We start from the raw sequence: 23,889 nt of genomic DNA, 5'->3' as shown, positions 1-23,889 counted from the left end.
TTTATAACTGCTGCCCCTCCCCCTCCTCATATGAAATGAATATGTTTAATCCCAAATCTAAATATATAAACTATATCCACGAAAGTATTCTGCATTTAGCTTATCTATTTTTTATTAATACATATCACTATCCTAGATAACCAAATTTTGACCAAATAAGTTTCTGTTTTTTGTTCCAGTTTTCATATCTTTGTGTTTTATTCCGTAGCAATTTTTTTGACAAAAGCTTTTATTCATGTTTCACTTTTAGCCAGCTGTTTTATGTTTTTATGTTTATACAATACAGGCAATATTATACATTAGCAAAACGACTGGGTAAAACCTCTAAATATTGCAGGTGTCAAAACATGAATATTAAAAGAAAATATGCATAGTTTTTAAAGACTTATACATATTTAATTGGCAACAAAAAAGAGACACAAATAATGTTTGCCTGTAAATCATGAGTTTTAGAGATCTTATGAAACATGATTATTGTTTCTTGTCTACATACAAACATAAAAGACATCTTTTGTATGTTAAGTAAAATAAAAGAAAGAAAGACCAAAAAGAAATTGATAAACAATTTTACAATTGTAAATGTTTCCATTTAAACAAAAGAAAATTTTACATAATGGCTTGATTAAAAAATCACATGTTTAGCAAAATTTCTGGGAATCACTGGGCTTTATGTTTTTCAACTCTACCAAAGTGTTTATACAAAGTAGTAAATTAATAGAGAGTAGTAAACTTATTATAGTGACTGTAGTATAAGGGGAACGCTTTGGCTCATAAATAGCACAACTTCTTAAACGGCAAAGTTAGTACTTACAATTAGGTCTTGCAATCAAAGGATTGGTTGTCTGTCCTGATACATATATATGAGATGTTCAATAGCCAACACAAAATGGAATTAAGGGAGTGGACAATTAATCTAAAATCAATCTACAATTCTTTTTCCCCAAGAAGTTTTGAGTTAAAGAGAATTAAATTTTGCACATAAACATTACAATTAGGTATCACTTTATTCTTTTACTAGCGGCTTCGCCCCTAGCCCCTAGGGGCTTTGCCCTAAGAGGTAATTAAAAGATATTTTTTTTTTAATTCTGGTGCTGCCAATTTATGTGATGTAACTGCCTAAAAACAATTTTTTTGAGGGGGGGATATTTCATTTTTGTGGGGGTTGGGGGTGACCGACCCCCCCCCCCCAAGAAAATAGCTTGAAACCACCACCGGACCAGTAGGTATATTCCCTGAAGAGTAGAGCCCAATCGGTTTAGCGGTTACTGAGATTTTAAGCCTCAGACGGACAGACATCAAGCTACTTTGTATTATAGATTTAAAAGGTCAAGATTCGAAACATATAAAATATTTAGTTTGCTATTATGTAATATTGCTTGCATTGTATAAAAGATAAAATAAATTCTTTATGAACATTTAAAGTAAAAATCAATGCAAAAATCATTTTAAAATTATAATTACCCCACCACGGTAGAAAATGCTTATAAAACAAAGAAAATTCTCAAAATTTCGCAGTAAAATGACCGTATAATTAAAAATCTGATAATTATTGATAATAAAGAAGTTAAAATCATATACTGTAAACTAAAGAATTATTAACCATTTATCAAAACAAAACAAAATATTTTTTTTTCTAATCTTGAAATAGCATATTTAATAAAATAAACATCTACTGTAATATTGTAAACTAGTTGCTTCACCACGAGCCCCTAGGGCCAGGGAGGGCGCGCGAGGTTAGAAAATAACCTATAACCACCCAATAGACATTTATTAAGCTTGCCTCAAATATATAACTAATAACTTCAGTCTATAAAACATTCCTACTTTATAAATTATGATAGTACTAGCCTAAAACATTACCAAACTAAATTAATTTAAAGTTAATAAGAAAAAAATTTACTTTTTCAAAAATAATCTTTATTGAAAACTAACGAAAAAAACAATAATTCATTCATACAAATTACTCAAATAATGGGATAGTATTTTAATTAGCCTCTTAAATTTTTTAAAAGTACTATAGAAACTTTAAATTACAGACAAAAGTTATGAACAAACTATAGAGTAGCAATGCATTACATAAATATAAAATAATTACCTGTGATAAAACTGTAAGATTTGGTGAGCTACCAGATTTATTATCGTTAAACCGGTAATACTTCCCGCCGTTACTGTCTAGTATCTCATCCGCCGTTGAGTCCAGCGATGAGAAATCCGGCGATAGATCAAGAGATGATAGGCTTGTATCGCCATTACCACCAGCGACAGCAGGCTGAGCCCTTGTGGCGGGCGAACTTGAGGCTGAACGTAGAATGAGCTTATTCGGCTTTACCGGAACTTTTGGCTTGTCCTTAGGCAACGCCGGTTTGCGGGTAATTACCGGCTTTGGCGTACCTTTCAGTATAGCCGTCGGCGGGCCGATAACATAAGGACTCTTGCGGGTTAGTTTCACCCTTGGTGAAGAGCTTTGCTTTACACTTTCAGATTTACCAACAAGACTCATTCTTTTGGGTTGAATATCTTCAACTTTCTGATCTGTAACACTTGTATCTTCAACATTGTCGTTAATAGTGTCGTCAACTTTAGTAACGTTATCATTTTGTTGAACAGTAAGACTCTCACTATCACTAAGACTGCTCATTTCAACATCTGACTTTACCCAGTCCTCAATATTGACGGTGTTAGAAGTAGCTACGCTACCACCAGTTATAAAGGGGTTGCTCTCATCTTCTATGTTAGTTGACATTATAGTTACATGATTAGTAGGCAGTTCCTGGGTAATTTATACATGCTTTATATAGTACACTAGCGGCTACGCCCCTTGAATCCTCTAGGGGCACTTAAGGTAGGAAAAGAAAAGTAGAACTCATCCCATTTTTAATTTGAGTTTTAAAAGATTTTAAAAAGTATTTATTTTTTGGGGGGGGGTGAAGACACCCTCCCAAAAAATAGTTTAAAACGTTCCCTGGACATATAAGAAGCTTCACTGTAAAGGAGAACAATATCAGTTGAGCGGTTAGCGAGATCCTTCGAGACAGACAAAAAACTCTTACTACTTTATATAATAGGATAGATATATAGTTGCATAGATAGTTGCATAGATAATTAAATTGCATAGATAGTTAGATAGATAGTTAGATAGATAGTTGGATAGATAGCTGCATAGATAGTTAGATAGATAATTGGATACATAGATAGATAAAGCATTTATATTCCTTAATATTTGAACTAAGATTATATTTGGTGAATGTTTCTTCTTGACTAGAAATTATCTGACCATTCAATTCCACTGTCTCGCTTCTCTCCATCCTTGTTTGCAGAGACTGTACCTGAACCTGGACCTCTGAATCCAGCCTGGCTAACCTGTCCAGAGCGGATGAGGCCTGCAGTTCTGTAATGTGCCGGTTCTCTCCATGCCTGCAAATACAACATGATGTTTTGTTTGTAGGAAAAAATTTAAAATAAACCTAAAATCATTGGCTCGCCATATTCACTTTGACGAAGCGCTGGAAAGTGTAATGTGTGACGTCATAAAAATACATCTATAATCCATCTCTTATTTAGGGGTTTCCTTTCCCACTTCTCCTCTAATCCATGCTTTTTTGACGTATTTTTATCAAATTACATTATCCAGCGCTTCAAATGTGACTACAATTATAGTTGCGCTTCTAAAATTAAAAATAGCCTTGCAAAAATAACAAGGAGAGTAACTCACCTAAACGGCGGAGACGGCGAATCTCTAATATTTGAATCACTATCCGAATTTTCTGTGCTTCCATCCGACCCCAGACGGAACGATGCCGCCTTGTTAATCTCTCCCCGGCCGCCGCCGGCCGCCTCGTCTTTACCACCGCCGCACAGCTTAATCCGAATCTCATTCTCGTCGTGTTTCTTGCGCTGCGACGGTTGTAATGTTGTTGTGCTGGTTGTCAATTCAGTTTCTGCTGAATTATTGGTAGAGGGCGTTGCAGGAAACTCAGATTTATTCGCTTTTACAAAATCTGTTTTGGATAATAATGGGATTTATAATAAATTACTTATTGAATATTATTTATAATTTGCAATGGTAATATTTTTGATGATACATAGTACGTAACTTATAAATAGTACATAGTACATTTCAAAATTTACAAGAAAGCTATAAGATTCAAAACCATGTATTGCATCAAATTAAAGACAATTTTTCACGATCATTAAAATAAAAACCAGCTTTGTTAGACCTGGTTTTAATCTCATATTTTTTATTTTAATATCAACGAAAAACTGTCAATAATACAATGCCATGAATAACTATTAGTACTTTTATTGAATTGTATTTTAGTTTCTAATTATTTTATTTTATTATAATTCCCTGAATTTCCAATTTGTGATTGTTGGACTAGGTTCATAACTTTGCCTTTAAAGAAATATCTTTCATGTTTATATTTATATGATAAGTATGAGATAGATAGTGTATTAGATTTCATGATTCAAGATAGAAAGCTTATAAATGCATGGAAATTTATAGAAAAAGAGAGATAGATAAAACAGATATCGATACCAATAGATGAAAAACATTGGTTAAAAAGCAAATTCACATCTTATCAATATATATCAAAAGATAGCTAGAAATGTGAAATGAATCGATATCTTTGCCTGGGGTTTGTTCTCTAACAAAGGGCGTCACATGAACTATTGGGGGGGTCTGTTTCTTGTCCTGCAGTTCAATTAAAATTTTACACTTTTCTTTTCATTTGTATACACAAAGAGCGAGGGGGAGGGGAGAGAAATATTTCTTACATTAATCGTAGTAAACTTAATTGGCCAAAAATATTGATTAAATAAAATTGTAAATTTTTTTCATTTTATTTTAAAGTTTTGCACTTTTTTTATTGTTGTTAGCTAAGTTATGATTGGTTTTTAAAATGAAAAATATTGCTTATTTAGGTATATTTTTTTTTAAATTGTCTGTATTGTAAAAACATATATGAAGGCTAAAACCAAACACAAGCACATTCACTAATATAAAATTATTATTTGGGGGTGTGGCGGCAATTTTACAAGTCATTTATAGTTTTTACAATTGGTTCATTTTTAGAACCGTTATATTTATAAACATTTTAGAAGATTATTTTTTATTGCTAAACTTTTCATTGTTGCCTTTTTAATTTAATTTTAAAGTTAAAGTTATTGCAAAACAACATGATGCTATTTTTGAGACACACTCCTTCCCACCAATAATTGACTTACTTCCGATTTCTGTGCAGTATTTCTTATTATTATTGGTCTTAATATGATCAATACATGGTACTTAATATTTATATATTTATTTCTGTGCAGTATTTCTTATTATTATTAGTCTTAATATGATCAATACTTGGTACTTCTATTTATACATTTATTTCTTGGACCTATGAAAAGCTACATTGTAAAGGTGACAGACACACACATAGAGATCCTGTTACTTTTAAATAAGGATTATCATAATCAAAACTGTATTTACTGCTAAAAACAACAAAAAACTTATTAGTAAAACTATTGATCATCCCTTACCCCAAAATATTATTGATTTTCATGCAGTTATATGTTTGTAAAATACAGAAAATATCTAAAAGAGATAAATTAGCCCAATATCTTTAAAAATAAGAAAGAAAAAAAAACATTTTAATTTAGATTTAAGCGAACTATAATTTTTAAACTATGATTAGTTTCTTTAAATTTTAAAACATCTAATTGATAAATGCTAATAATAAAATACATGTTTTACCAATAATAATAATTTTGAATGAAATAAAAAATTAAAAGAAGTCAGTTTTTCTTCCTATGAAAATTATTAGAATATCAATTTTATTCTGTTTTATGGAAACGTTTTGGTAAATTTTTATTGATTTCATATATTGTGGTTATTATTAAAATATAGGTTCAAGGATTTTTATTTCATTTTCTTTATATTTTATTCAATTAAACCAAAAATAGTTGTTTAAGTTATCTTTTATTATCTAGTTTTTAGATGTACAGCTTCTTAATAACGAAAGAATATTCTCATTGGGATGTTTATTGCACATTTTCCAAAGTTTTATAATAACGTTTTCTTACTAGTTGGCCTAACACCTTTGGGGACTTTTCATAAATTCTCATTGGTTGGTTAATTAAGTTTAGTGTTTAAACGTTTCAACTACAAATTGCAATTAATAGATAGGGTAATTTTGTGTATCATCATTGGGGATGTACATCAATGTACGGGCCATCCCTTTAAAACCCTAAATATTCTATTGTTTAAAGAAAAGTGTAAAACCATTCCTGTTGTCCCAATTTAAGGGCTGTTTCTAATCCTGCGGGGTTGTCCCTTAAATTTTGAGCATGCGAATTGAATGTAGTATTCTTTTTAGTCAAACTAATAATACTACGTTCTTCCGCCGTCAACTCGTCGCAGGCGGCGGATTCGCTGGAGCCGCGGCTGGAACCCGCCGATTTCTGTGGCGGCGAATCGTCCTCTTCGTCGCCGCTGGATGAATAATAGCACTCCCCGCCGTAACCGATTATTTCCTATTATTAAAAAAAACTATAGATAAAGGTCGAAAATATTATTTGAATTTTTTTATCAGATTGTAATTATTGCAACTTTGCATTGCTATTAACAGAATAGATAGAGCGTGCCACTATTGAATTTTTTAATCATGGAAAAAAACAAAGTAGCGGGTTTCGTCGTATTTTCACAATAGCTTTTGATATTATTTTAGGTTGGGTTAGGTAAATTTGGGAGAAAAAAGCTACAGTTAATATACGTCGAAACCCGCGACTTCGTTTTCTTTCCATGATCTAATTTTTTCTATAGTTGTCTTTGCCTGTAGTTCTTCATATTCAGGGAAGGTAATGCTGCGCTTTTTATCCGGCTTTGGACGATTTGTGTCCTTTAAGATCCCAGTTTTACCAGTTAAACCAGAGGTCTGTCATTTTTTAAATTCATGTTTTGATTTTTTTATATTATATAAAACGGATATATACTAACCTAAATCGAAATAAGCCTTTTAGTCACGCTTTTTATTATCAACTATAATATTTTATTATTGAAAATCAAAATAAACACCCTGTAACGGACGGAGAGAATGAAAAGATAAAGGGAAGTGTAACCCCTGTAAGTAAGTTTCCTTTTTTTCAATATCCTATAAAGATTTAATCAAAATTACTTATCACAATAGGAAACAAGTAAAATATAATTAAAAGTTGAGAAATTAAGGCATTTAGCGTGAAAAGATTACATACAAAAAGATTTATTTCCTCATTTTATAATTGATACCTAAAATTTTTACCTGGTTAAAAAAGGTGGTTAATAAATATTAAGTATACTTATTTTCTAACATTTAGATGAAAAAACTCCTTGAAAAATAAAAGGGAGAATTGCTAAGTGAAATTTTAAAGCTTATTGTGAATCAAACAAGGATGACAACAACCATAATATAAAAACTTCATATAAAAACTGTAGATAATGATAATTTTGTTGAGATTTTCTTCTTTAGTTTTTATTATCCTTACCTAAATTTTTGAGGCTAAATATTTTTAATACTATTTCAAAAATAAATATAGACAAAATAAATCACAGAGGAATGGCTCTTTCAATCGTAAAACTAAGGGATGAAAAAAGGTTTGATTTTCTTTTTTACAGCCATTTAAAATAATCTCTCCATAAACATAGATAAAGTTAATGAAATTTAATTTAATATCTTTTAATTAAACATAATATTTGAAGCAAAATATTATAAAAAATATTTAAGTGAAGCGCTGAATTCAATTTATACCTGTCTCCTATTGTAATATCTAGCGGCTTCACCCCCTAACTGAGGTGGGAGGAGAGTGGGGGGTGAAGAAAACCCGCCCACTTTATATTTTATTTTTAAAGATAAAAAGTAAAAAAAAATTTGAAGGGTAATTTTTTTCTAGGGGCAATTTCTCTTGGGAGGAAGGTAGTACCATCCCCCCTCATATTGATAAACTGCCCTAGGACCTATGATAAGCTACATTGTAAAGGACATCCTTCTGTGCACATAGACAGTCATCAAATTACTTTTATAAAAAGATCATAATTTTTCTGATACATTTTCGTTTCCTGGAACTATTTATCTACCCTTCTATCTGCTTTTCCTTTTTTACAGTCAGTTTAAGATCAGAGCATGAAATTATGCTTCCCTATCTTTTTTTTAGGAAAAAGAGATAAAGTGTCATCAAGAAAAATCATGTTTGATGTAAAATCAAGCTTTAGAATTTACAAAAATCAAAGGGGTTAAGATTATAGGGAAGAAAGTTAAAATAAAGTTAAATCAAAAAAATTGCAAGATTAAAATCATAAATATTAATGAGTTTAGATTTTATTTCATATCCCTTCAGGCTTGAAAGCAATAAAAATCTTAGCCATTAAAAAAACTTTATAGGGTGGGAAAAATTGCTTCCTTTAAAAAATGTAAATTCTCTAAAACATTAATTTCTTAATTATCAAAATCAATTTTAAAAACTTTCATTTTCAAAATGATTTGATAAAAAAAAAGATTGATAATAAAATCTATAATTTGATTACAGTGATAAAAATCGCAGCATGAAATTTTCAAAGAATGAGACAAATATTCTAGAAAAAGATTTAATGTTGAGAAAAAATTTAGGCGTTTTTACTCAAAGTGCCTTCTTTAGCACAGAAGCTCCAACCCCCTCTCCCTCCCTTAAATTTAAAATAAATTGAAGATTAGAAGTGAGGGGGGATGGGGGGGGGGGGTCCTATTCATTTGTTCGGACAACGCGCATGGTGTGGGCCTCAGGAGTTAGGCATTGAAAAAAACTACCCTCCCTACCCCCTTAATCTTTAAATTTATTTCCAAAAAAATGGGGGGGAGGGAATGATTACAGTGCTCGACAGGCACTTTGAGGGAAAGCATAAAAAGATAGATAATTATTTGAGTATATACAATACAAAACCAGCCTCTAAAAGAACTCCAGCCTTTCGAGGTTTTAATAAGAATATTGGTCCATAACTTTGAAAAAAAAATATGAAAATAGTTTTAAATTAATTTATAATATTAAGAATTAGTTGAAAATAACCAAATACCAAATAAACAATTAGTTTTAAGTAAATATACTTTTTGTTACCAGTGGTACTGCGGTCTAGAGTATTTTCGCATATACTCTGGCTATTTATCATTTATTTAATTTTCATTTCAATTTTATGTTTATACAATTTAGACAATATTATAAATAGCAAAACTTTTCAAATACAGATATTAACAATTACCAAAACTTATTATTTTGCGAGCTATATATTCTCAAAAATGTTAATTTACAGCATCAATTTGTTTCCATTGGTCAATCCTCAAAGGGCGCCAAAATTACCCCCTTACACCTTAATTTTAGAGATTTTGTAATTTTGGCTATTTCAACGAAAATCTTTTAAAGTCTTCTAGGAGCTCCAACATACCAAGACAGACAAATCAATATTTTAAAAATCAATTATATAAATACACAAACATAATACTTTTGGAAAACCGCATCCACTAATTTCTATACTTTGTCTTGCTAACAGATTTTCTGAATTTTGCGTTTGTAGATTTTTGCAACTTGTTCCAAACTGCGAATAATCTATAGCAAAATTAGTAACAGGATGTGTTTATTTGCGAACCGCTTAACCGATATGGTTCTCCTATACAATTTATCTTCGCATAGACCCAAGGAAGGTTTATAGCTATTTTTATGGGGAGGGTACCACCACCCTCTACTACGAAAAATTACAAAGAAATATACCATTAGTAAATTGTTTCTGATTTGATCTCTTTTTGTACAGAAAAGTGTAAATAATTGAACACAAACAATTTTTCTCCTTAGGCAAACATTTTAAAAATTCTTTTTAAGCTTGCCATACCGTAAAATGTAACACGTTTCTCCAGAACATCCAATGAAACAACTAGCTACTAAATATCTAAACAATAAAGGGGTATAGTCCCTTTCGTGACAACGCCTCTTCAGGGGCGATTAGTCGTATTTTACATTAGCTTTTTCCCAATTTCTAGCTTCTGCGGGGCCAATTGCCTAACCCTGCGGGGCAATCACCTAACCCAACTTAACCTAACTTAACCTATCAAAAGCTACTGTAAAAATACCATGAAATGCCCCTTAAGAGGCGTTGCCATGAAAGGGACTATACCCAAATAAAGTAGCAAGATGTCTGTGTATGTTGAACATTAGGATATGTTTCAGGACAAAACTTGAACGGAGAGTCTAGTATTTTCATCCAAAGCCCCAATAGGAATGACTTAATAAAAGAACAAATTACTGAGAAAAAAAATTATAGCCCAAAGAGAAGAAAACAAGTTTTAAAACTCCCTTTCATAAAAACATTTGTATCAATTTCGCTAATTTTTAATATTATTTGCATTGTATGAACATTATACATATAAGTTATGGTGAAACAGTTTTTATTTTGCAAAAACGTATATGTATCAATTCTTACGTAACAATTTCATGCCTTTTCAAAGGGTTAACTGTTAGTTACAATTTTTGTAAGTAGCGCAGCTGTTTTACAATTAAGTTGGACAAGCTGTTAAAAAGGGTTCATAGTTTAAAAGAATATGACAATAAAAACACTAATTTTCTAAATGTCTTCTACAAGTAGACTTACATAAACCATTCTAACTTTTCTAGAGATATAAGGGATAAGACAATGGCCGATGAATTAATCTTCCCCCTCCCAGTTACGATAAACAAAATGATCCTGATCCAACAGTTCACCCTAAAACTTCAATTTTTACTAATGACAGAAATAGCTTAACATTTGGTTGAACGTCTTCTCTTTCCAAATAATCAAAACATAAAAATTTCCTTGATATTAATCTGCTCCGAGCTAGTATACTGAGTTCCATTGACAAGGCTGTCCAACCTCTGGATAACATCATGACTGTTTGTACCAGCAGCTATGGATTCTACCATGCTTGTACCTGGCGAGGTATGGTTGACCTGCATGATTCCGTTCATTGTGGTCATCTCCAGGCTAGAGCTATCCTTGTTGCGCTCCTGGAGTGAATATTTAATAAGCAAATAAATCGTTAACAAGGCTATTCTATAATTACTTATACTTAAAAAGACATGCGGAAATATAATTCAGCCATTTATATTGATTTGATATAAGTTTGCTTACAATAACTCTTTTTTAAGAATTTTCCCAGAACTGTTTTGGAACAATTTTTCTGAAAAGATCATGTACTAAAAGGTATGGATCTATCTCATGTTTACAACACAGAGATTAGACAATGTACAATAATTTGAAGGACATCCCCATATTTATAAACAAAATAACCCCTTCTGTAAATTAATATCACGAGTGGAAGAGATTGCTCATTGATAGTTTCAACCAACCAATCAAGATTAGAAAAAGTACCTATAGTATTTAATGAATTAGAGAGCGTGTTATAAAAGATTAGGAACCAGTAAAATTTAAAGTCAAATGCCCCCTCCCTACTAAATTAGTTTTATATTGTAATTTGTTTTTACTTTTATTTAAAAAAAAACTTTTTAAACAATAGAATAATATTTTAAGGACAATAAAGGAAATAAAGTTCTGCAGTGTGGATTTCATATTACATAATTCCTTTTTTAAATTCAATTATTTTAATCATAAAAGCAGTGAAATTCTCAATTTCACTTTATTTTTATAAGCGGGGTGTCCAAAAAATTATAAAATATTAACTTTAAATTGTTTATTAAACTTCTTTGCTGCAATCTAACTGTATAAACATAGTAAAATAGGAGAAAACATAAGAATAAAAGAAGTATATTTTAAAAGTTCTAAAAGAATGTTTTATAGAAAAAAATGAAAAATTTGTTAGACACGGTGTTTATTTATTTTTGTTATGCAGACCGCTGTAGTAAACATGCATAAAATTAATGATGTATTTTTTAGGAAAGTGACAAATATTCTCAAAAATTGATTGTTGTAGGGTGTATTTGGTCAAGCGGGTGCTCATAAATTTGCAATTGTGTCGAGCCATAAGGTGTTGTTAGAAGTTAGGGACTAAATTTATAATTTAAATTTTATAATTTAATCACGGGGGTATGGGGCTATGTCTCTCTTACCTACCTCACACCACCTATTTAGTAAAAATATACATTTGATATAATCAAATATGAATGTAGATTTTCCTTCAGGAAAAATAATTCAAGATTTAGCTACTTTATAAGAGAACTGACGTCATTCCATAGTTTAACCTCTCCCAAAAAAAATATCTGAATAATTATCACTCTTAATTTTGTGGATAGAGAGGCTATGGGCAAAAAAGTTAACCAAGAAAATATCATCAATATAAATGAAAACTTTCTCTAAGGGGTTGTTTGTGTGTTTAATTTTTTCATGGCAAAGCTATATTTAACTTTGTATGTATGTTTATATGTTAGCTTTAATATTTTAAGTTAAAATAATTTGTGAATTTGAGTTTAGTTACAGAAGTTTAATTCAATTCTTCTTTTTAAATAGGGTTTGATAATTAGTTGAATAAATTTCATTAATTTAAATTTTTGTAAAGCTAATTATGATATTAGATGGATAAATTGATAAGGTAATAAGGTCTTATTTTTCATGAATTTGCCTATACCTTTGTCTATAGGTTCTAAATATATATTTTGTAAAGCCACAGTTTCCTCATTTAATCCCCCTATTCATTAACAAAATTCTCACAAAATTAATTTACTTATTTTTAGAAGCGCACCTGATATGTAATTAAAGTATGTTCTTTCGTCCGGTCGTCTAAAAATCACTGTTATCAAAATGAATATAACTTTCTTTCATATATTAATTCGTAATAGAATGTAGTAAAGCTAGTAAAAGCAACTTTTCTATAATAAATATATCAAAATATGCGTTGTATAAGCATTGATTTACTATTTGTCTTTTAAACATCACATTAAGGAGCAAATAAGAATATGTTTTTTTAAATACTCAATCTTAAACAGTAAATCACCTATCTCATTGAATTACTACGGTGCATATAATAAAGGTACTAAGAAAGAGAGGGAATGTCTGATTGAGCCAATAGGAGAATCACATCGGAATTTACATTGGATCTCATTGGTTGAAATTATGTACACATTTTCCTACGAAGGCATGTTTTTTTTCATTTCATACATACATAAAAGTTAGCTGTTAACAGTATATTTTCTTAGTAGAAAGCTTTGCGGAATCAGAATTAATTGCCCAAAAATTTCGTTTACAATTTGAAAGCTTGAAACAAAGTTGGATTCTTAAAAAAAAAGTTAGGCTGGCAACTCGCTGGTGAGGCAAAATTATTTTTGTGAAAAATCCTCCAAAATCGAATAAAAAAATTTACAAAAATGAAATAAAATCTTAAGAGGGTTATTAACATATGATTTTGTTTAATTTTTGTAGATTTTTAATGTGCTTTTGGATGATTTTTCACAAAAATAATTTTGCCTCACTATCGAATAGCGAGTCTATAATTTTTTAAGAATCCACATCAGCTTGAGTCGAAAGTAAACAATACTTTTGTCTGCTAGGAATGTTCTCTCTTAGATTTGACGAAAAAAGGGTTCAGAATATTCTTCTACTCTTCTATTTCTATTGTGCATATATACAGACTTTCCTACTATACTATGTATATTGTATAATTACATGATACTTTTGTATTCATGTACTTTAATAAAGTGAACGCGTAGCTGGCTAAAATAAACGATTCCCGCAACCACCCAATTTACCCCATCCCCTCCAACCCATAATGGATGACCAAACTGACCAATAAATGATGTCCAAATTAGCAAGCTAAATTGACGACAATATTTCTCCTGTCATAATATCCACGTATAATCTACATCCATTTCTAGAATACATATTAAAATCATTGAAATGTAGATATTAGTAAGTTTATCCTATTATCATAAAAAATGTCTAAATGATAAATAACCTATTCGTTTTAGAAAAATGTACATGTGTCAATTTGTCTAACAGTTACTTTTACATTTAAAAAACGATAATAAATTTTTTAACAAGGACACATGCATACATAGAAACATAGCGCAATATACAAAGGATTTACACCAGGGGAAAGGTCCTAAAATTATTTAAGGCCTGTTGTTGTTAAACATATTATAATAATAACCAAGACAACCAACCCTTTGATTGCACGACTATTGCCTTGCAATAGCCATAAAATTATAAATGGCTACGGAAAATTATTTGAAAATAAAACTAAGAAGTTTTAATATTTGCTTATTAAATTTCCTGTGAGCTATCAAAACTTCTGTCTCCAGTTTTGGTGGAAATATTCAAGCTATCCAGTGTTTCAGCCAGCTTAGGATTTATAGCTGGATAGCTGCCTGTGCTAGACAGCGAGGTGGCACTTGCGTTGCTCTCCAGGGAGCTTACACCGCTGCAGTCAACGGTGTCTCTCATTTCGTCCTGGAAAAAGAATATTTTAATTTTATACTTTAGACTAATTTTTAGGCCGGGAGGTAGAACAATTAAAACAATTATAAACTAACGTGTCACGTGATCAAACTTTTCCACCTTTAATTTTTTTCCATAAGTACCCATCCCATTTTTATATGATGAGTATCAAAATTTTATTTAAAAGGGAGATTTTAAAAACTTACAAGGATATTGATTTGGCACTGTTAAGTAATGATTATATTTTGCTGCATAAATTAGGTTAATACTATTAGTTAGAGTGGATCAAAATTTAAAATATTGTGGATAGATATAAAAAAAGGATAAATAGCTATTTAGGATAAAATATCAATTAATTCTTTATTTAGTATTGAATTTGCTCTAAAGCCTAGATATGTCTGTACGTCCATGAAACTAGCATTCGCTCAAAGCAAGTCATCATGTATTACTTCATTTACTTCATGCAAAGCTGTTCATAAAAGCCAAACATTTTCCGATGATATTGCTGCGCTAATTTTGGACATAACTTTCTCTGTTTTACATACAAAATAATACAACTTTGAAAATATTTGAAAATTTGTGAGAGCCTACTATGCATATATAGGTTAATATTATTCTTATTTCATGAGGGTATACCCCCCCCCCCCCCTCCTTACTCCCTGTACCAATATCGACAAGGCACTCCCTTTTTTTAGATTTCCTTTCCCTTTCATTCAACTTGAAAAAAAAATGTATGGAAAAAATAGGAGAGGACGGAAAAAATCATTATCAGTAAATTAATTATCATGTTTACGTTTAAAATCATGGCTTAGGTAGCTTCTGGAAAAGAAGTGCATATAAATGGACAAGACACAAAAATTGCATGTATATATTCAAATTGATTAGAATTGCTGATCATATCTGTCATTTTAAAGAAAATACCGGAAAATATTCTTAATATTTTCTTTTCATTTATAACAATACATATAATAAAAAAAAGTTTTAAAATTGAAACAGACATGACAATAATTATATAAATAAAACATCATATTATAAACATATAAAAATCTCATCATCAAACTGAGGATAAAGAGATAAATAAACAAACATAACTTTAACTGTATTCTAATAATTTTATTATTGCTATAACAGTTTTATCCAAGTTACTGCAATAAAGTTTAGGATTAGAACAGGGACGTCCAAGCCTTTTTTAAGGGGTTTAAAGTGAGGAGTTTGAAAGGTTTAAGACGGGGTAATCTGGTGGATTTTTAAAAAAATTTAAGGGGGTAAATGAGGGGTTTCAAAGTTTGAGTGGGGTAAACATCCCTTCGCCGCCACCCTTGGACGTCTATGGATTAGAAGAGAAGAAGTCACCATATAGAATTATTTAAATCTAATCTGCCCTTATTTCTACTATTTACTTTTTTACAAAATACATATGCCTGTGTTGATCTAATTCAAGCATAAAATGACACATCATAAAAACATTTAAGAAATCTAAGTGAAAGCTTTGAAATGTTTTGCTACAAAATTATGGATTATTTTGAATAACATAGCTACTCCGTAACTAGGATTTTATCCTTGGGTATGAACGTCCGTTTGTCCCTCACTTAATTAAAAGGATTTATATTTCCTATTTTCTCTTTATATTAAAAAATTGGTTTAGTATTTTAGTGATAATACCTGCCAAAAAGTGCGGAAAAAAGATTGATACCTGATTATGAAGCGAAGATACTCTACTCCAACCACCACTAGATTCTCCAGACAAACTTTTTGTATCACAACTATGCGGTGCAAAAAATGCTATTTTGTTTTATAAAAGTTGAAAATTTAACAACACCCAAACATAAAATGTCTATTTCTTGTTAATATCTATGAGGAAAATCAAATTATTTTCTAAATTACTTTAGTGATATTTTCCTTTGAATAAAGTTATAAAACAATTTTAATAATATGGTTTTTTACATTTTTGTAATATTTTTTTATTAAATAATTGTAGTGTAGATGCAGTTTTTTAAAAGGAAATTTTTATGGGTATATTAAATATTTTAATGATAATGGCAATAAAAAATGACAATTTTGCCTCCTTTTATATGACATGAATACCGTGGATTCAGAAATGAGACAATATTTTGGAGAAAAAAGGGCTGTAAATTTAGTTAACCTGCCTGAAAAGAGTAAGCTAGGAAAGGAAACGTCTAACTTTCATCCATTAAAGATATGATTTATTTTGCTATGGTTTAATATCATAATAGCACTTGTATTTATATGTGACAATTTGGTATAGTATCTCTTAAAGTTTTATGGAAATGGCAAGACCACCCCCAACTCCCCCCCCCCCCTATTTGCCAACTTTTTAGATCATGTCTCTAGCCGGGACCCTTTTAATCTTTACTTAACCTATCCTAATGTAAAGAAGCATTAAACACAATTTTTAAAACTTTTTTTGTGTTAACAATTGAGGGGCTATGGCCGGCTACACTTTTACTTTGGATTTTCCTTAGTAGCAAGCCTTCTCACTATCTAAAGTTCCTTTATACATCTGTCCGGTTTTTGAAGACATCAAAAGGCAAAAAATGATGAAATTAAAAAGATAGAGTGAAATTACGTAGAAAATTAAGGGAAGAAATGGAGACAGAAAGAAGATAAGAATATAGATGGAATAGATAAGACTTAAAGTTCTCTTAAAGAAAAAAGTGGTTCATTTAGTATTGAAGCTTAAGCTAGATAAATGAATTAAAATATGGCAAAAGAAAGTGAATCATACTAAAATATTTAATCCGTGTAAGTTTCCCAAAACCACAGACGTAAAATAAACCGTTAAATTGGTAAAAACATACAATTATCCATCTATACATCTAGTAATCTATGTTTATATAATATAGACAATTTTACCGTTTAGCGCCAATGAATTAACCCTTGTCAAATTTTTAAATTACAATTCAGAGTAATTGTAGTCGTGTTATCTCAAGGTTAGGTTAAATATGGCTCATGAAAGTCCCGCAGGGTCAAGCACCAAGTTTTTAATCATTTATAGAGGGGTTAAAATCATCATTGACAATTTTTTAAAACTAATTTGTATATGATGTTAAAATTTGTATTTTTAAATTTTTTGACCATTTCTAAAAACCCTTATGATGACAGTTTTTTGATGGTAAACATAGGAAAAATTTCATCATCTGTCAAACTAATAAAATTAGACAATTTTGGTCAACATATGACAACTTTACTGGGGTGTACTTCTAGTTTGATGTCTGTCTGTCTGCATCTTAAGATCTTATCTTTGAGTAGACATTCCAGTGTAGTTTTAGTATTGGGTTTTTCCTCTTGTCTTTAAGGACTTGGCCCCTAGAGGCTAAGGGCAAAGTCAATATTACTGTTTAAAGTAATAAAACACTAACGAAATTACAATATAATAATCAGAAGAGATAGCTACGCAAAATTTCTAAACAAAGGTCCTAAAATCAAAGGGTTGAATGCTTGTCTACAATGCAATGGTGCATGCATGAGATGTACAAATGGACAATTTGGCGTCTATTGACTTCCAATTTATGAAAAAACACATTAAAGTAATAACTCTGTGTGTAAATCAATTTTTTCACTATCACATATATTTTTTTATAAAAACAATTATTCTGTATTATTTATTTTTATCGAAGCGAGACTACACTATAAGTTAATTTATCTGTATTTACGTATTGTAAACCATCCAATCGTCTTATTTTTTAACATATTAATTAAATATGTAACAGTTAAAAAGTTTTTTTGATTATTAAAACCTTTTTTACAGTTCTAAACAATCAGATTCTTTATTATATAAAAAATAAACTTTCAAATGCAATGAAAGTGAAAATAAAACTTAATTTAAAAAAAGATAATTAACTAAATATTTTTATAGAGATATAGGTTAAGTATTCTATTTAAGTATTTTTATTTTGGTCTGTTGAAATTAACAATTAGTAAATGAATTATGTAATTTATAATTACATATTTTTTTACCTTAATGGACAAAAAGAAACTATTTTATTTAATTTTTGGAGTACAGAGTACATTCTAAATTTGCTGGATATGTGTAATTGTAAGTTTGTTAAATAAATTCTCGGAAACGATTAGACCGAATGGTCTATAAATTTCGGCAAACGTTGCATTGGTCCTAGTATGGTTTTATGCTACTTTTTGGGTGTTGTGAAGGTTCCCCCCCCCCTTAATTTTTTTTTATTTTAAAATGTCTCTTAAGACTAGAGCTTAAACCTTTACTATATATTAAAACATGATTAGACTAAAAATTAATTTCTTAAGGTACAATTAAATCAATGATAACCTTAACCCTAGACCTGCAGGACTATCCTAACCTTTTAATTTACCAAATCTGCTGTCTAGTCCACAGGGTGTTCTGGGTGAAATTACCCAAAAACGTGAACAAAATTAAATGACAAAGTATACTTTTAACTAAATGCATTGTTTCTCGATTAATAGTAACCATATTGTATATTAGACTGATGTAAGAAGATTATTTACACGATTTATACTGTGTATAAATGAAAAATATAGTCTAGAACTGAAGAAGTGAATCGAAATCTATTTAATCATAAAATATCCAAAATTTGATACATTGTGTAATTTTGATCTCATCTAACATTTAAGCATGCTAAAATTACTATTAACAAAGTAAATTATTAGATAGATAAATAGAATTGAGAAAAGGTTATTTTTCTTCTAGTGAAAAATGTTTTTTTTTTTGAGAAAGAACAAAAATTGTAAATAATTCTCAGTAACCATCTTATGTATGGACAATTCGTTGAAATATGAATTTTTCGACATTGAACAGAAACGAAAAAACTGATATTGTTCTTTATGTTCAACTTTTTCGTGTTTGTTTGTTTCACATTGGCCTTATCTACAACAATTTTGAGTTTTGAAATCTGCTAGGTAATTAGATGAATTTAAATTCAGAGTAATATACTTCCATTAAGGCTTCAAGCCGATTAATATCCGCTGTATTTAAACCGGTTCTCAGTCAATATCTGGGGTAAATAACTATAAATGTATCTAAAAAGGAAAGCTTTTCTATAATCATTTGGAATATTTATGTACGTCTGCCTGTCTGTAAAGAATGTACTAATCGGAGATTTAGAAATGATAGAATTGTCCTATCGATTCCAAACATTGCGTCTCGTCGTAAAGGTTCCTCTAACTGGACGTTTTAATTTATAGTTACGCTAGCGGCTACGCCCCTAGAAGCCTATACGTTGTTTTCAAGTTTCTACGATACCTAGCTATGTTGCGTAGGAGTCTCTATAGATTAAAAAATCGATTTTTTGTGATTTCTCTTGGGAGGTTGGTGGTACCTTCTCCCAAACAGCTATAAACCTTCCCGGGATCTATGAGAAGCTACCATGTTAAGGAGAACCCGATAGGATCAGCAGTTAGCGAGATCCTTCGGTACAGACACACATACAGACAAACACACATCCTGTTACTTTATTATAAGGATAGTCATTAATATATGTATATTTAGTAAATATGTTTTATTAATTGACACTTAATCACTATCCTAATATGAATCTTTAGGATGATGATTACCAGAACGATCAATATAAGTGTGACCTTTCTACAATCATGTTTCAAGGAAGGATAAATTCGTCAATATTTAGCATCTTGCATCTTGCAACAGACAAAGGCTGTGCTTCTCACCATTGGTTAACGTTCGTTTGTCTTATAGATAGATTTTTCGAACATTGCTTAAGTATAACCTATTTTGTTATCACTTTTTTTTGTTGATATATCATCTTAAAAATTAACATCACATCTTTTTAAAAATAGCATTTTTTCATTCCTTAGTGTAATATCATTTTGTAGGCTGGCTGAAGGTTCGATCCCGTCTGAAATTTTAATTATTTTTAATTTATGTATCTTTCTAATAAATAAGTAGGGGTTATTCTACCATATACCTTTTCATTTAGTAAAAGATTTTGGAAATATAATAACAAAGAGGAGTTGGCTTTATTCTAAATTACTTTTTTTAATTTTAAGACTCAAATTTTCTCTCATATTTTAACTTGAAGTTAAAACTTAATCCTTTTCTATTGCAAGATTCGTATTGCTAATTAAAAATTTTAAAAATAAAAAAAAATTTGTTATCATTTACTTTTTAATTGCATAAAACGCCTACATCCGTTTTTTTAATGTTATTTCTTAAGTAATTCTTAGATAAAATTCAAGAATTTTCCTAAAATAATAATGTTTTTATTGAGTAAGCTTTATAAAACTAAGATCTTTCAACTTTTATTAAAAGTATCTTATAGAAATGTAGATCTTAGATTAGCTTGAAAACTAGGGCTCGACAGCCGCGCGTTGGCCGCCTGTAAGGGACCTTGTAAAAAAGTCTGACTATGATTATGATGTAAAAAATAGCCAATGAGAGGCCAGTATACACTGTAATTGATCAATGGTAAAATTTATAGTGGCCTCTTATTGGCTAATTTTTTTTACGTCATAATCAGAGTCAGACACTTTTACTAGGTTCCCTGTACTCCTCAGGGAAATCAATTATTTACAACATAAAAATTAACTGGAAGTCTAAACCTAAACCCCGTACAAACATATTATGCAAATCTGAATTTTCAAAATAGCAGCTTTATTATTCATTTAGGATGATTTTACAATAAATATGAAATTTAGATGCCTCTTTTGGTTACAAAATTCCACTGTTATTTTTTGATTAATCAGCACCAATAAAGCACAAGATCTCAAAAACAGCATTTGGGGGAAATACTGGTGAACAAACATATTATGCAAATCCAAAACAAAGCAACAAAAAAAAGGTTTTTTGGCACTTTTCTCCTCTTTTAAAGATTGATTATGATGAAATAATAATTTTTTAAGGGATTTATGCATTAATTATTATGAAATATAGTATAAGGTAGATATTAAAGATTTTTCTAAATAAGAAATGTTTGAAAAAAATAAATTCAATCCCTATCACTTTAGAGGACAGCTGCTGACCCCCAGTCTTATGGATGAGCCTAAATACATGTTAAAGATAAAAATTACCCTGAAAATTATACAAAAATGTTTTTTGGTGTGTTGAAAAAATCTTTTTTAAAATCTTGATTTTGAGGATGATGACCTTTAAGATGCCCCTATTGGTAGTGATGGTGAGCCAAATGTTATCAAAGTGCATGTCCATGATGACAACTTATATATTAAACTATGATCCAATTTTTGTAGTTATAGCATCCTCCAGCCCAGCATTATTAAAAAAGAAAAGAATTGCAATTTTATTTTCTTCAATTCATAAAGTAAATACTGTAGTTTTTAGAAGATGGTTATATTTCTTGTCGGAAGGCTCCATTGGAGGCTGCTATGACTACAAAAAATGGTACATAGGTTAATAGACAAGTTGTTGTAATGGGCATGTACTTAGATAACATTTGGCTCACCATCACCACCAACAGGAGCATCTGAAAGGTCATCATCCTCAAAATCAAGATTTTAAAATGAATTTTTTTAACACATAAAAAAACATTTTTGTATACTTTTCAGGGTAATTTTTATCTTTAACATGTATTTAGGTTCATCCATAAGACTGGGGGTCAGCAGCTGTCCTCTAAAGTGATAGGGATCGAATTTATTTTTTTCAATCATTTCTTATTTAGAAAAATCATTAATTTCTACCTTATACTATATTTCATAATAATTAATGCATAAATCCCTTAAAAAAATATTATTTTATCATAATCAATCTTTAAAAGAGGAAAAAAGTGCCAAAAAACCTTTTTTTTGTTGCTTTGTTTTGGATTTGCATAATATGTTTGTTCACCAGTATTACCCCCAAATGCTGTTTTTGAGATCTTGTGCTTTATTGGTGTTGATTAATTAAAAAATAACAGTGGAATTTTGTAACCAAAAGAGGCATTACATTTCATATTTATTGTAAAATCATCCTAAATGAATAATAAAGCTGCTATTTTGAAAATTCAGATTTGCATAATATGTTTGTTCGGGGTTTAATTCAAATATGGCAATCCCTCTTATTAAAGAAATGTTCAAGCAACCAAAAGGTTTAAAAATTTAGGCTTAGTCGCGGCTGATGCACGGCTGCCAAGCCCTGATGAAAACCCTATAGTGAGGGTGTATTATAAAGTATATTTTCTAATTAATCATAATTTAAAAACTCCTTTTATCTAATTTTGCCGGAAATACTTAAATTGTTAATAGGAGTAGGTATTAAAGGGAAAAAAACATTTTAAAATTTCTCAGCTTATTTTGAAATTATGATTATTTTCAAAAAGAATCTTATGAATCATTATCGAAAAGGGGTTAAAAGAAGCACGTTATAAATAAAGACCTACTGCTGATATGTCAGTTGAGTGACATTAATAAAAATTAGAGTTTATGGAATGTAGCTTTATGATTTGTACATTCCATCAAAGGACTTTCAGACAAAAAATCTGCAATTAAAGGGTTGGTTGTCTGCAAATTGCCTAGATAAAAAGAGCTATTAATGGTCTTCTTATCCAATTATATAAAGTAGTAAGCATTTTTTGTCTGTAGCGAAGGATCTCGCTAACAGCTGAACTGATATGGTTCTCCTTTAGAGTGAAGCTTCTTATAAGTCCCAGGGTGGTTTTAGGCTGTTTAATTTTTATAAAAAAAGTCGTTGTAAGGTTTTAAGTTATTTTTCTGCACTCTCATGTACCTTCTAATATCCCTAGATACTAGGGACGCATTCGCTAGTAAATTATAAAGCACTAAGTGTTTGTTTATCAATCATTCCAGAGAAATGTTTCAGTATATAAAGATCTTGTAAATGATTTTCCATTAACAGGGACAAAACTCGCTACCTGCTGCATGCTCTTTAGCTGTCCTATAGCAGTTAGAACACATATCCTTTTTCCAAGCATTCTCTGCGAACGCCTCGCATTGAAGCGCCATTTTTGAGATATACTCGGCACCTTAGTCAATCATTAATTGGCAAAGAATGTGCTAAATTTCACTAGGAAGGCAAACAGCAAACTTTTGCAATTTTCAAGAAAAATTTCTGAATGCTTGTTTTTTTTTCAAATCACTATATTTTTGTTAATATCAAATCTTTTTTATCACTAGAAATGATATTAAAAACACTTAAATATGAAACTTAAAAGTTTAAGTTTTATGTCAAATTCACTGTTGAAAAAATTATTAATCCATGGTTGTTGTTAGAACGATATAGCTAGACTAAAGGCTTCTGTAAGATACCGCATACACACCCCTATCTACCTACCCCTATCCTTCCCAACTACCATCAACCATGCCTATATTCACCCCCTGTTAAGGTGCATGATTAAAGGGAGTGGGGGCAAGGGACACCTTAAACGACGGTCTAAAAGCAAGGAAAATAGGACACTATTTGATATTGTTGTTCCTGACAAATAAATAATGTTACATTTTGTAAATTTTATAGTTTATTAGAGAAAAGATAATGAAAAAAGATACAAGATGCATCAGTTCTTAATGTAAAATTATAA

General features: G+C 30.2%; 4 protein-coding genes across 4 annotated transcripts in view; all 4 read right to left on the bottom strand.

Moving 5' to 3' along the window:
* Window positions 1-2,766, bottom strand: part of LOC145330712 (uncharacterized) — a 158,936-nt gene extending 156,170 nt beyond the window's left edge. Inside the window, exon 1 of the mRNA XM_080175377.1 lies at window positions 2,096-2,766. Within this exon, the coding sequence (XP_080031503.1) occupies window positions 2,096-2,743 (648 nt within the window). The 5' untranslated portion in view covers window positions 2,744-2,766. The remainder of the gene's footprint in view (window positions 1-2,095) is intronic.
* A 401-nt stretch (window positions 2,767-3,167) lies between these two features.
* LOC145330711 (uncharacterized) lies at window positions 3,168-6,224 on the bottom strand. The gene is made up of 3 exons (XM_080175376.1): window positions 6,218-6,224; window positions 3,713-3,998; window positions 3,168-3,414 (listed from the first exon to the last, which is right to left on the bottom strand). Exons 1-3 carry the CDS (start codon window positions 6,222-6,224, stop codon window positions 3,168-3,170), a joined length of 540 nt encoding a protein of 179 aa, XP_080031502.1.
* Window positions 6,225-6,252: 28 nt separating this feature from the next.
* LOC145330709 (uncharacterized) lies at window positions 6,253-10,992 on the bottom strand. The gene is made up of 4 exons (XM_080175375.1): window positions 10,862-10,992; window positions 8,647-8,683; window positions 6,822-6,923; window positions 6,253-6,522 (listed from the first exon to the last, which is right to left on the bottom strand). Exons 1-4 carry the CDS (start codon window positions 10,990-10,992, stop codon window positions 6,253-6,255), a joined length of 540 nt encoding a protein of 179 aa, XP_080031501.1.
* A 3,235-nt stretch (window positions 10,993-14,227) lies between these two features.
* On the bottom strand, window positions 14,228-23,576 carry LOC145330708 (uncharacterized). The gene is made up of 4 exons (XM_080175374.1): window positions 23,227-23,576; window positions 20,219-20,262; window positions 16,095-16,166; window positions 14,228-14,413 (listed from the first exon to the last, which is right to left on the bottom strand). The coding sequence occupies exons 1-4, from the start codon at window positions 23,315-23,317 to the stop codon at window positions 14,228-14,230; spliced, it is 393 nt and encodes a 130-aa protein (XP_080031500.1). The 5' UTR covers window positions 23,318-23,576.
* Window positions 23,577-23,889: the final 313 nt, after the last annotated feature.

Source organism: Acartia tonsa, chromosome 10 (genome assembly GCF_053477335.1).
Source record: "Acartia tonsa isolate MP-2025a chromosome 10, ASM5347733v1, whole genome shotgun sequence".
In the NCBI taxonomy this organism is placed as follows: Eukaryota; Metazoa; Arthropoda; class Copepoda; order Calanoida; family Acartiidae; genus Acartia; species Acartia tonsa.
The sequence above is the reverse complement of the archived record's forward strand: the minus strand, read 5'-3'. Positions and strand labels throughout refer to the sequence as shown.

Bases quoted from the DNA above. Each gene is read 5' to 3' on its own strand.
- LOC145330709 (XM_080175375.1), bottom strand. From the start codon at position 10,992: ATGACCACAATGAACGGAATCATGCAGGTCAACCATACCTCGCCAGGT. The intron at 8,684-10,861 runs GTATACTAGCTC...TTTAAATTTAAG, and splicing joins AGCCTTGTCAATGGAACTCA to GGAGGGAGAGGGGGTTGGAG. The intron at 6,924-8,646 runs GCACTTTGAGTA...AAAAAATGACAG, and splicing joins GAGCTTCTGTGCTAAAGAAG to ACCTCTGGTTTAACTGGTAA.
- LOC145330711 (XM_080175376.1), bottom strand. The intron at 3,415-3,712 runs GTGAGTTACTCT...TTGTATTTGCAG, and splicing joins TCGCCGTCTCCGCCGTTTAG to GCATGGAGAGAACCGGCACA.
- LOC145330708 (XM_080175374.1), bottom strand. From the start codon at position 23,317: ATGGCGCTTCAATGCGAGGCGTTCGCAGAGAATGCTTGGAAAAAGGAT. The intron at 20,263-23,226 runs GTAGCGAGTTTT...TTAAAATTTCAG, and splicing joins AGCTAAAGAGCATGCAGCAG to ACGGGATCGAACCTTCAGCC. The intron at 14,414-16,094 runs GTATCAATCTTT...TTCTTTTTCCAG, and splicing joins TATCTTCGCTTCATAATCAG to GACGAAATGAGAGACACCGT.